The sequence below is a fragment of the Eretmochelys imbricata genome, chromosome 5 (genome assembly GCF_965152235.1).
Source record: "Eretmochelys imbricata isolate rEreImb1 chromosome 5, rEreImb1.hap1, whole genome shotgun sequence".
Taxonomy (NCBI): Eukaryota; Metazoa; Chordata; order Testudines; family Cheloniidae; genus Eretmochelys; species Eretmochelys imbricata.
The window spans coordinates 109,456,613-109,469,303 of NC_135576.1; the positions used below are offsets into that span (position 1 = coordinate 109,456,613).

The window sequence follows — 12,691 nt, forward strand, 5'->3', positions numbered from 1 at the left end:
TATTTATGACATGGTGACTTTCAGTTTCATTAGTTTGGCTTCTGCTTGCAATTCTGCTTTCTTCTTGTAGTTTTCAGCTTGTCGCCAACAAGGATATATGCTCAGGAGCCAGCAGGAAGTATCAGTATTATTTCATAGTAATTATTCCTTGGGTAAGATGAGACTTGTAGTGTTAGATTGAGCTTTTCATATATGCCATTGCTACAAGAGGAAAATGTCTGGTGGTAGGAAAATATCCAAACAGTGTAAGGATTTCTTGGCACTTCCTGTGTTAGTAGTCTCCTTTTTCAATTGGAGAAATCCTTTCCCTCTAAGGGCTGGTCTACATTACCGCTTAAGTCGATGTAACTTACATCACTCCGTGATGTGATAAGACCCACATCAACCTCAGCACTGTCCACGCCGGTGCTATGTCGGCGTGAGACGCTTTCCTGCCAACATAGCTTCTGCCTCTCACAGAGGTGAAGTAATTACACTGATTGGAAAGTGCTCCCCCGTTGGCATAGCTTGTCTTTACCAGATGTGCTACAGCAACGCAGCTGTGCCAAGGTAGCCCTTGAGTGTAGACTTTCCATTGCTGGTCAGGGAATCTGTGTAGTATCTTTTGGAAAGAAGTTGTTTTATCAATTCTTTCTCCCTCCCTAGCTTGAGTGTGCTGTGATCTTTTTCCTATTGTTTGATATTGCTGTATGCAGCCTATAATACCAATTTGTGGATGAGCCCATTCAGGAGATTAGATATTTATGCTATTGAGGGCTATATGAGTACCTAAATAAATGGATAGACTCATGAATAATGCAGTATAAAGTGAAAGGTCAGAGAAGTTGAAGCTCTGGTGTCTGCTTTGTGGTGCTGGTTCTTTTAATTTCAAAACAAAGCAATAAAAGTAGAAGAATGTTGAGTGAGTGAATCTGTTGAATAGCAGAGAAAAACTGTACTGGGCTTTATCATACTGTGGTTGAAGTCTGAGAGTATTCCCAGTGACTTCATTGGGAGCAGGAGCAAGTCCTATTCAATTTTTAGCCACATGATTAGTAGTCAACTTAAAAAGTCCTATCCAAATCTTAAATCTTTTGTTTTTCATTTAGGAGCCTACTATTTCATCATTATAAACAAACCTGATTTATCTTTGCTTATCCTTATTGATAATGTGAAAGTAATGAGAATTTAAGAAGTTTTACACTATATTATTGCTAAGATTTTGTAACAGAATTGATGGGATTTTTGGTCAAAGGCAGCATTTGATGGGCTGTTTAGGTAAAGGCCTGGAAAAGGAAGGGTTATCTACAACTTGAGCGAGTTTATTATGGCTTAGTGATTTGCTGATTGATTTCGTTTGCTGTCAGTTAAGGCTCTCTTAATGTCAGTTTTCTTTGCATAATGCCTTGAAATAAAGACTGATGAAGTTTCTCAGATTGATGCCGCTTACATAAACTGACCCCGATTTGCCCTGTTCTGCATGACAATTTAAGTGACAGCAGTTAGAGGAAATATAGCAATGAATATGCAACTTAAGGATTAAGGAAAACTCAAGTAAGCCTTTCAGAATATAAAACTAGGCGTAAAAATGAAGCTGTTCTGTTAATTCCACAGTTGTCTTATGTTTAAGAAGTAGGCTGATATTGTGTCCCAAGTGGTGTACTGATGAAGTGAAATTGAAAAAGAAAAGTTTAGGACAGATTGAAAATTAAATGATATATTTTTAAGTTATACTAAATCTTCTCTTATCTTTATCCTATTTGAGAGTGCAGTTCTAAAGTGTATGTTTTGTAAATATGTGAATTTCAGATGCATGAAGTCTTACAATTTGAAATGCATCTGTTCTCTTTTGTATTCCCATATTGCATGTGTAAGTTAACTGTCACCTTGGTTATTGAGTGTGACATATCGGGATAAAATCCAGACCAATGGGGGGCTGTCACCTTTGCCCTGTAACCTGGGATGCTCTGTAATGCCTTGCTGTTGTAGCCTCCAACCTGGACTGCTCATAACCAGCATTCAGGTCACTTCCGGACGTGTTTGTGTTTAACTGCAGCCTGCAGGCTTTCACGAGCCTTGGTTATACTGCAGGGTGATCCCAACACACTCCAAATTTCCCCCCAGAAATGTTTGTCTTGTATTGCCCAGCCATCTCCTGGACTGTACAAACATATTAAGACCATTATTCCTTTAAGTGAATAATATACACTAGCTTGTTATCCTAAATAGAGTTATCCAGCTACTTTAACTTAAACACACTGGGTTAGATAAAACAATAAAACAAGTTCATTAACCACAGAGAGATTTTAAGCAAGTACAAATAATAAAGTATAAAAGTCAGAGATGGTTACAAGAAAAGTAAATATAAAATGCTTACTGGTACCTCACGTAACAAACTATATTAGAATCAAGCAAAGTTTCACACCACATGCTTCTAGCAGCATTACTAACCAAACTCTTTAGTTCAGGACCTCCTCTGGCCCACCAGAGTCCAACAGCTGTTTCCTTTGTCTTCTCAGGTGCAGCAAATGAAGTCAGCGAGGTAACAGAGAGGGGTGTCTTGGGGTATTTGCCCCTCCTTTTTATAGTTTCAGTTCCTAATTGAAAAGCATTTCCAGCTAAGAACCAAGAGACATAGGGTCTGGTGAACGAAGGAGACCTTATGCTGTTTCTTTGCTAAGATGCTGATCTCTTTGTCCGTGCCTCCCTTTCTTGCCAAAGAATGGCCACTTGATGACTCTGTTTACTGCTTAAATGTAAATTAAGGCACACACATTACTTTGTTTAGGACAGACCTGAGCAGGGCTGTGGGTTTGGAACACATGTTGTTAACATCATACAGGGGAATCTTATAACGTCACATATAAAGTTGCTACCTATATTTCACCATAACACTACTGACCTGCAAGCTGTAAGTTTTTAAATGATGCCTCGCAAGGCATACCTTGTACAAAGATTATTACAATAGTGTATAGGGTGTGAACACAGGATTGCATGTGTATGTTTAACCTATTGTCTTGGTTATTGGGTTACCAAGTTGATTAATGTATAGTGGAACATGCTGCTAAAGAGTTACAATAGTCAAGTCCAAACACTGTTTACTGGGTTGAAAACAGCATCCGTTTTTAGGGTTCAAAATTTCCATTGCTTTTCAGGGCAAATATATTTGGAGTAGGGCACTTACTTTTGAAAAGTATGGGTGTGGTACCTGAGTTTGTGACATTGATAGAGAAAGACAAGGGTGAAAGTCAAAGGAGAAACCACCAAGATTGGAAAGGAGGTGGGAAGGGAGAGAGAAGAAACATCTAACAGATGGGTGGATGAATGGAATAATTTTGTGAGTCTGAATGATTAGGGATGCGTATCAAATATCAAGTTGGCCTGTGGATGGGTGGGACTTTCATAGGTTCAGATAAACATTCAATCCAAACCTCCCTCCTTTTTTGTCCTGGGAAACTGACAAACCCCATCTCAAAGTAGAAAAATGTTTAAGAACATTTTTCAAAAACTCTTTCAAGAGATAGGTGACCTGTCCACACTAGCTAGATGCTGCCAGAACAAAAACATTGACTAGAACCCTTTTTAAACTGGTTGTCTAAAACTGTTTCAGAATGAAGTCAGTTTCCCAGTGAGAAATTTTTCTGCTTGAGACATATAACGTGTGTTAGACAATGCAACAGAATGAAAACTGTTTATATAATTCCATTTAAAAAATACGTTAAATAAATAAAGGTTGCATGATTAAGTATTCAAAGTACTTAATTCTGGCCCATTCATTGTATGTGTGTGCTTTATGGTAGGCTCTTTAACTATGAGGTCACATTCTGTAATCTCAAATAAATACAATATCATATTTTTTCCTACATTAGATACACATGTAACACCTTGTACCTTTTTTCTTTCTTTTCTGTTTACACAAACTGCTTTGTCAAAATAATCCTGATTAAGCTTGAATTAGAGTTTTATGTAAGATCTCTGTGGTATTTATGTAAATAATTTTGTCAGCCTCCTTATTCTTGTAATTTTTTTGAGCCATCAGCACAGTTTTTCTTTGGCACTGCAGTCTGAGTTGGATCAGGTTCTAAACTACTAAGCTAATGTACCTGTGCACACATGCATACTGCTGTATTTCTTAGGTGTACATGACTTAACCATGAAGCTACCTTAATGGCAAAGTAACATACCCCCAGTACCTTGAGGTTCTTATGGAGTCTTGCTGCTCCTGCCCCCACGATATCTTGGAAATCTAATATTAATTTCCCCATTTTGCTCCCCTCTGATCATTTGAAAACATAGTCTCTAAAATTATCTTCCTTGGTAGTTCATCAGGCAATATCCCTCCCTCTTCAATTCACTTCATTAGCTTTCCCTTCCCCATTATATCAAGTTTAATCATCTCATCTGTCCCTTAAAAGCCCAGCCTAAATCTCAGATGTAGTTTCTTATTTTGTTCCCTCAGTGGTGGTAGTCTTGGTGCCTGTCTCCTCCCTTTCCATCTTCATGCCCTTTTCATGATGCCCTCCAATTCATGGAATGACTTTCTAGTACCCGTGCCCCTCTTTTGCTGACACACAAACCCTCAAAAGACTCCCTTTCTCCTCGAGACCCACAAATACCAACCCACAATAAAATTACCAATATTGTTTAGGAGGAAAAGAGAGAGAAAATGGGAGAGAGGAGGGTGGGAATAGTTTCAGCATCTTCTTCTGCGTCTGTTGCTTAAACTGTAAGCTATCTGGGGCAATGACTGCCTTTATTTTTCATCTTGTACACTACCAAGCCTGTCAGCATGTAATAAATAATGAAAGTAATATTCCATGCATCAGCGAGATCCTCCTTCTTAAATGGGAGCTTGGTTCAATAGTTAGAAGAAAGTTCTGACTCCCCAGAGTCTTAGGTAGCCACTTTATTATGAAACTCTCAGTACCTGAGCTTATCAACAAACTCCCCACCTAATGGTCTTAATTTATAGATTATTTTCTATAGAATCAATGTTATTCTTGAGCATCTTATTCTTTATAATAATTTCCATGACTATTGTTTTATGCCCATTTGCTGTGGTTTCCAGAAGAAGCACTTTCCCTTCAGTCTCTGTCAATTTCAATGCTCTCTTTTCAGTTTTCTTGTAGGAAGTCATGTTATTACCTCTGACAGAGAATCTAGCCTTTTATTTCAAGCTTCCTTTCCTTGGGCTATCCTCTGAGACCTTTGGGGGGAACATAATTGTTATCGGAACAAAGGGGATGGAGTTAGGCCCCAAGTGTGGCCCTGAGTCAGGTTTGGTTGAAAAAAGTTGTAACAGGACTGGTTTGATTTTTGGCACATTTAAATTGTACGTGCCACGGTTGAATGGACCCAACAAAAAGTTTACTGTTGAAACAAGATACCAGGAGAACAGATCATTAAAAAAGTGCCAAACAGCTGCAAAAGTGCAATTTTGCTGAATGTTGTCTCCCATGTGGCCTTTTCTGATGCCTGAGAGGCTGCTATATTTACATCCTCTACTGATGTTGCCACTAGACATTTTGGGCGATGGGACAAGGCAGCCAGAGTGAATTTTCAAATGCTAAAATGAAGGGGGAAATTAATCCCTCTACCCACAAAAGCAGCCTCCACAGACTTCTAATAAATATCATAAAATCACTCGGGGTTGGCCTTCTCAAAGCCAAAATTAATTGGTTGGTATATGTTTGTTTTTTGTGAACCTGTTAAACTAATCTTATTTATGTAATATTAGGGCCAGACATAAACTAGGGTTGCAGTAATAAAAGGCATACTGTACATTATCTATTAAACACACAGAACTCCAATCTTTTGAGTTTTATTTTCATGCTGATTGCTTTTGCCCATATCACACGTCAGCCAAACTTCATACTATACATAAAATTCTTAGTCTCTTCAGATTTTTATCTAAGTGCTTTGTTATACTAAAGTTAAGCTCTCATTCTTCTGTAGTCCATTTATTATTCTTTCTCTTGTTCTTTTTATCTCTTTGTATATATTGCCCTTAGGTACATTTTACTACCTACTAATATTCTTTTTAGTTCAGAATTTCCTGAAGGGGGAAACCTAACAGGCAAATGTAAATTTTGATTTTTCTTCTTTTTCATACTTTAAAAATAAAAGTGTAGTGTGAAGTAGTTGGTTCTTGATTTTTCTGACTGCTGTATCATACGCTACACATTTGAGGCTTATGTTGTCTGTCTGGTCTGTTTATTATACGTTCTTTGATTTGCATTAGCTCATAATAGGTTGCCTGTGGTTATTTATTTCCTTCCCTTTCCTTTCTTCTAAATAGGAGCTAAAATTATCTCTAGGTGTGTAATTGCTGTACTCTCAGGATCAGATTCTCAGCTGGTGTAAATGAAATGAAAGTCAGTAGCACTACGTTGATTTACAAGCTGAGGATCTGGTCCTTAATGCAATTTGTTTTACATTTGGTATTTATTAGCAGCTTTGGAAACAATGTAAAGCTATGAAGGCATTAGATAATATTTTAATCTTTTGTTATCTGCAAATCAAAACACAGAAAGTAAAATTGCAGAAAAAAATTAAAGTTCTTATTGGATTGTATTTACTCTAACTAGGTTACATGAATCTAATTATTGGGAAAGGGGTATCCCACTGATAGAGTATTTCAACATGGAATAAATAACTGATTTTCCTTTCCTCATGAAGTATAATAAACACATTAATACATTGACAAGAAATCATTTAATAATTTGTGCACTCTGAATGTTTCCTAAAATATTTTTCCACTGAAGTTTTTAACTTGGTAATACTTTGAGTGACCTTTGATCTAGTTAATTAAATTTAAAGGATATGCTTTAGCCCTCATTTTGTACTTTAATCTTCATGTCTCTTGAACACTGTTGCATAATTTACCAGTGCCAGCTATCAGAATGCCATATTTTACTATACTTTATAAAAAAAATCTCCAAAGATTAAAGTCTTCTCGCTGACAAATTTATAGGCAATAGTATAATGTAAAAGATATTTACAAGCATAATGTTACACTGCACATCTTAGAATTGCTGTTTCTGAATAAGACTGAGCACATAGTGATGATCAGTCAGTCATATCACTGAAGGGAGGGAATATTTGTATTTATTAATTATTATTATTATTATTTATTATTATTATTGCATGTGCTGTAGACAGGGGCCTCCTGTGAAAATTCTTGTTCTATTCTAAAGTTGATTGGAGGGGGACAATATGATAATTTTAAAATTACACTTTTGCTCCATAGTTCATTGTGTTATTAAAAAAATCATATAAGCCTTGAAGTCGTTTGCCTCACTGGAAATTTGTCAGAGTAAGATGCTCAACTTCATAGATACGGGGCCCAAACCAGAACTATTTGTGAGAAATTCTGTAGTACAAATAGGCCATCCTCAAACTTAGTACTTTTTGAGCAGGGTTCAGCTTACCTATTACGTTAAATAGATTTTTCTTGTTCTTGTTTTTCCAGTGTTTTGTTATGCTTTTAACTAATCCTTACCTTTATCTGTTTTAATTTAAAACAGATAGTGTCACCTTTCAATGTCCATTTTATAGTTCCACTTTTTAAATGTTGGTTAAGTACTATCTTATCTATCTACCCACTCACAGTACCTCCATCGTCATAGTAACTGAGTGCATCACAGACATTAACACATTTATTCTCACAATGCCCCCTTTTACTGATTGGGAATAGAGACAAAAATAAATTAAGATTAACATATTCAAAGGTACCTACGTTCCATTTTCAAAAGTAATTTAGGGCCAGGTGTTTAAAAGTGTTTAAAAGGCATCTAGAGATGCAGATAGGCACCTCAGCACCTAACTTTTCAGAATACCTCGGCACCTAACTCCCTTTGCAATCAATGAGAGTTAGGCACCCAGACACTTCTGAAAATCCCACTAGCCATCCACCAGCATCTTTAAGCACCTAAAGACATTTAAAAATCTGGCCTTTAGGCTCTTAAATTTCATTGAAAATCACATCTTAAAATGGGATTTAAGTACTTCTTAACATTTACCCCAGTCCAGCACCTTAATTGTAAGACCTTCCTTTCTCCATGCTACTCTCTTCAGTACCCTTTTTGTGTCAGTTGTAGCCAGTTCAGCATGTTGCCCTTCCATTTTCATGAAGCTGACAGTGTCTTGAGCAGTAGTGTTGGAACATGGGTATGTTCTCACAGTGATAACTCCTTTTGACATTATAATATGCTTCTGCCATGTCAATAGCATTATAAAATGTATGATTTTAAACAAATAACATCTCTTATGAAATGGAGGCATAGGAAGGGGACTCTCACTACTTACTCTGAATTAACTAAAAAAAGGAATTCATTACCTTTTCTGCTCTAAAATTGGCAGCACTATGCAAGTTTCACCCTTTATTAACTCACATCCTATATTCCATACTTCAGCTGGCTTTTTTAATGTTTAAAATTAACATTCTTCAGCCCTCAGAATTGCTGTGGCCTCTTTAGCTAAGTCTGCTGCCCCACTGACATTCCTACAATATTCGTCAGTCTGAAAGGGGTTTTAGCTTTTAAAGTGAATGTGTGAAAATATATGTCTGGGTTGCAAAAATTGCTTCCTATAATGTTCAGGGATCACTATGACTGACTTTTCTGAATGAAAATCAATGTCTAATATGTATTTTAAAAATCATTCTTACTTGTCATGAAAGATGATTTGTTACTTGTTTCAGATGTTCTATTCCCAGTTTGCATGTCACGCTATTACCAGTGTATTCAAAAAAACAGAAGGGCTCACTAAAATGTGGTTCCTACAGACATGTCTGAATGTCAAATTTAGTGCTATAAAAATATATCCGGAAGGCTACAAAAGTATCTGTACTTGTCGTTGTTGTGTCTGTTTTTTTTAAAATCTGGCATGCTGGTGGAAGCCGGGGGGCTGTTAAGCTTTGTTTCTGGAAGATACCTGATCTCCAATTCTATTAACAAACACTGTTGATCAGTGAATAAACCTTCCTTCTAGAGCGATGCAGATGTTATATCTGTAATATACAAATAAGGATTAAAACAAAAAATGTTAAATTCCAATAGAAACCAGTGAAATCACTGTTTGACAAAACTTTAAAATGACCAAATAGGAAAGATTTCTCCCTCCCCCACCGATGATTCAAATAAGGGAAGCTTAGGTACTGTAGGAAGCGATGCTGGGGACTCTCCATGTGATTTTCTTCATGTTGACTCAACAATAAATCAGTGTCTTGACTTGATGCTAAGCACATTTTACTGCTAGGGGTGCTGTCTTCCAGATTAGATTTACAACTGAAGTTCTGGGTATTCGTTATTGAGGATCTCCTGGTGCCTTTTGGAGGCGTAGAAGATGTTGACCCCCATGTCCTGGCTGATTTCAAATCTAGGTTGGCCTGTCAAAATTCCTCTGGGACTTTAAACCTCCTTAAGGTTGCATAAATGTTTCTATTCCAGCTACTTGTTTTGTTAATAACTTTGTGAAACTTCTGCCTTTCATCTGGATGTTATTTTTTTCCCCCTGAAAATTTGAGCATAGGAAGAGTTGGGAGAAAAATACACTGTCTTTCCAACCTTTTAAAACTATTCTGAAAATGAAACAGCTGGGGTTAGAAAGTTCATGGTTGATAGGGAAGTGGTGAAATGGGGTGCACAATACCCTTTTCAGTAGGAGCTTCAGTAACACCTTGATTCTACAACTTCCTATACATGGGCAGAGCCCTGTTCTCACTACTGGGACTGCATTGGCACAAAGGTGCACCTGCACATGCAAGCTAGCAGGATCAGGGCCTCAGTTCAAAGAGTGGGCAGCTAAGAAAAGTCAGTCTCCACATTTTAATTTAAGCTGTGACCTTAAATGTGTACCATAGGTTTGTATGCTTGCAAGTCACATATTGATAGGAGCCCTAAATAGTTACAGAAATCTAGTTTTATTTCAAAGAAAAGTCAGCAAATGCCATAGTTCAAATTGCACCTACAGCCTAAATTCTGTTCCCCTCTGTGTAGTCATCTGTAAGTTACACAACAGCATCCAATTTCTCAAATAATAGAGTGGGGCAAGATTTTCTCCCTACATCTTGAGATCCACACGTTTAGCATCTTGAAATATATTTTCAATTTGGTATACTTAACCTTATTGTCATTATTGTAAAAGTTGAGAATACAGTATAATAAAGGACTCTATCTTAATACTTATATAGAAGGGGTCAGAGTTAAGGTGGCCATGTAACCTGAGCTTTGATATTTCCTGATTTGAGTGCTCAGTCACAGGCCCTGATGCATCAAGGTACTTCAGCACATGCCTAGCTTTAAGCCCCTGAGCAGTCTCACTGAGGTGAAGCATCATACTGTTTTGTATGGAACATGCTATTCTTTGTTTTGTTCTAAACCCTTTTGAAATATTTTTGTAAATGGCTGCCACATTCTACTCAAGACACAGATGCATTTGGTAGGTATCAACAAAGGCAAGCCCTTACACTGGCTTGGATATCTTTCCTGGATTGGGGCCATAATGTGTAAAACACTTTGGGATTCTTCTTACTGAGAATAGCCACCATATATGTGATGTAAGTAATTTGCTAGTATTATTTGGCCGTATTCACCCCGGTGTAATAGATTTCACTTCAGCCCTGTTACTTTTATTTTATTTGCACAAACAGTAGAAAATGTATAAAACAAAGAAAAACTTGAAAAGATCTTGGGAGTTTCCTTTAGTGCTAGTGAATTTATTTTAGCCTCCACTAAGTATTATGTTCAGCAGGCAGATTTCATATTAGCCTTAAAGATGTTCTTACGTTAGAAAACTCACTACAGGTCACTTCAGAAGAGAAAACTGTAACCTATAAACTGTGATTAACCTGATGTAAAGAAGACCAATAATCCCAACAGTGTTCTATTATTTAGGGTAGATATAAAGTTACTAGGACTGCCAAATCATTTATATTCTCTTTTGCTGTTAACTTTATTATCAGTCTGATCAATATTACACAGCTGGAACATTCTTCTGTTATATACACAAGCACAATTATATTTTCCCAACTATATGGTAAACTGGTTATTTACTTTAAGAGGTCTGGAAGTTTACTTGATTTCTTTTGTTGCATGCCAAATTAAATCTGTGGGGTTTTTTTTAAATCTGAGCTGAGAGAGTTTGTGTCTCAGTTCAATTTGGAAAATGTGTATTTTTGAGGTAAACTTCCCTGTAGATAGAAATTGACCTTCCACTGAAACTTGTATTTAAGTACAGTGAAAAATAGTGTCAGCTCTTGAATGCAGTAATCCATGTTTGAAAATATCTCCTAATTTAAGTGCAGGGTTGTGTGCTTTCTGTAATGCTATTAGCCATTTACAATATTGGTAGGGTTACATAAACCTTTGCTATGTCTTTTAATTGTTAAATAATACTGCTGAACTTTAGAAAATCTTCCAACCTTTGTTTTCTTTATTAATAAAAGTTAGCTAGTGTGATTCTATAATGACTTTGGCTGTATGCAACCTGGCATTTATGTAAGGTCCACGTGGTATTGATTATTTATTTTACTTTTTAAAGGCTCTGATTATAAGTTTTATGGATGTCTACCAACTCGCAAGCTCCAGAGTTGCTACATTAGAGAGAGAAATAGCATCTCATCGACATCACATTGCAGCCCTGAAATCAGAACTCCAAACAGCTTGTCTTCGTGAAAATGAAAGCTTACAATCAGTAAGTCTGCTTTCCATAATTTAATTTGCTTGTATAATTTGGATATTCAGATTACTAGGCTGTATCTACTCTCATATTGTGTAGTTCTGATAGGAATGTGTGATCATATTTCTTCAATATAGCTAATTTCATATCACAGTTTAGCACAGTAATACAAAATTACCAGTACAAAAATGCTATTGTGATGCTTGATACGTGGCCAAAGGGAGGGTGGTAGATGAAAGCAATGAGAGGATTAATTTTACCACAATATCTTGTATAAAGATTTGTTCAATGTTGCCAAAGTTAAAAACACAGCATCGTGGCTTCTTTGTCTTTGGCAGTTCAGATGACAGTTAGATTTTGGACCTGAAGCATGCAACTGTCTATAGTTGCAGCATGTCCTATTAAGCCAGAATGTTATTAATTATGCGTATAACCAAAATGGTAATTAGAACATGTGATTATTCTCCATAGGCAACTATACTTATTCATAATACATGCCTAGTGAAAGAGAAATAGTATGATTAATCATCTATAAAGTTAAAATCCTATTTCAAGAATCATTTGATGTCTAAAATATTGTTGTCCACGATTAAATTTAGGTTAATTTAAGGCTAATAAGGTGATATTCCAGATCTGAGAACTGTCTTTAGAATCATAGAATATCAGGGTTGGAAGGGACCTCAGGAGGTCAATCTAGTCCAACGCCCTGCTCAAAGCAGGACCAATCCCCAATTTTTGCCCCAGATCCCTAAATGGCCCCCTCAAGGATTGAACTCATGACCCTGGGTTTAGCAGGCCAGTGCTCAAACCACTGAGCTAGCCCTCCCTAGGGGGATTATTGAATGCAGATATATTTGTGTCACACAGGCATCAGGCAGATGTATAAACTGTCACAAATATGTAGCTAAATATGTCTTTAGTGAGATTGTGTAGATAAGTTACATATAATTAATAAATTTTCCCAATTCTTTCTTCCTTATTGTATAAAGGGATGAGCTTTTTTTTTTGTCTTGGTTTTTTTTCTTTCTCTCCT

At 36.7% G+C, this 12,691-nt stretch overlaps 1 protein-coding gene across 7 annotated transcripts in view; it reads left to right on the forward strand.

Annotated features, from left to right (window-relative positions):
• The window catches only part of CCDC171 (coiled-coil domain containing 171), a 238,783-nt gene that overhangs the window by 184,237 nt on the left and 41,855 nt on the right, over positions 1-12,691 (forward strand). For all 7 annotated transcript variants that reach the window (XR_013346211.1, XR_013346212.1, XM_077817681.1 and 4 more), the window contains exon 25: positions 11,521-11,673. Coding sequence is in view for 5 of the 7 variants with exons in the window: in XM_077817681.1 (XP_077673807.1) it covers positions 11,521-11,673 (153 nt within the window). In the remaining 2 variants the exon portion in view is untranslated. The remainder of the gene's footprint in view (positions 1-11,520; positions 11,674-12,691) is intronic.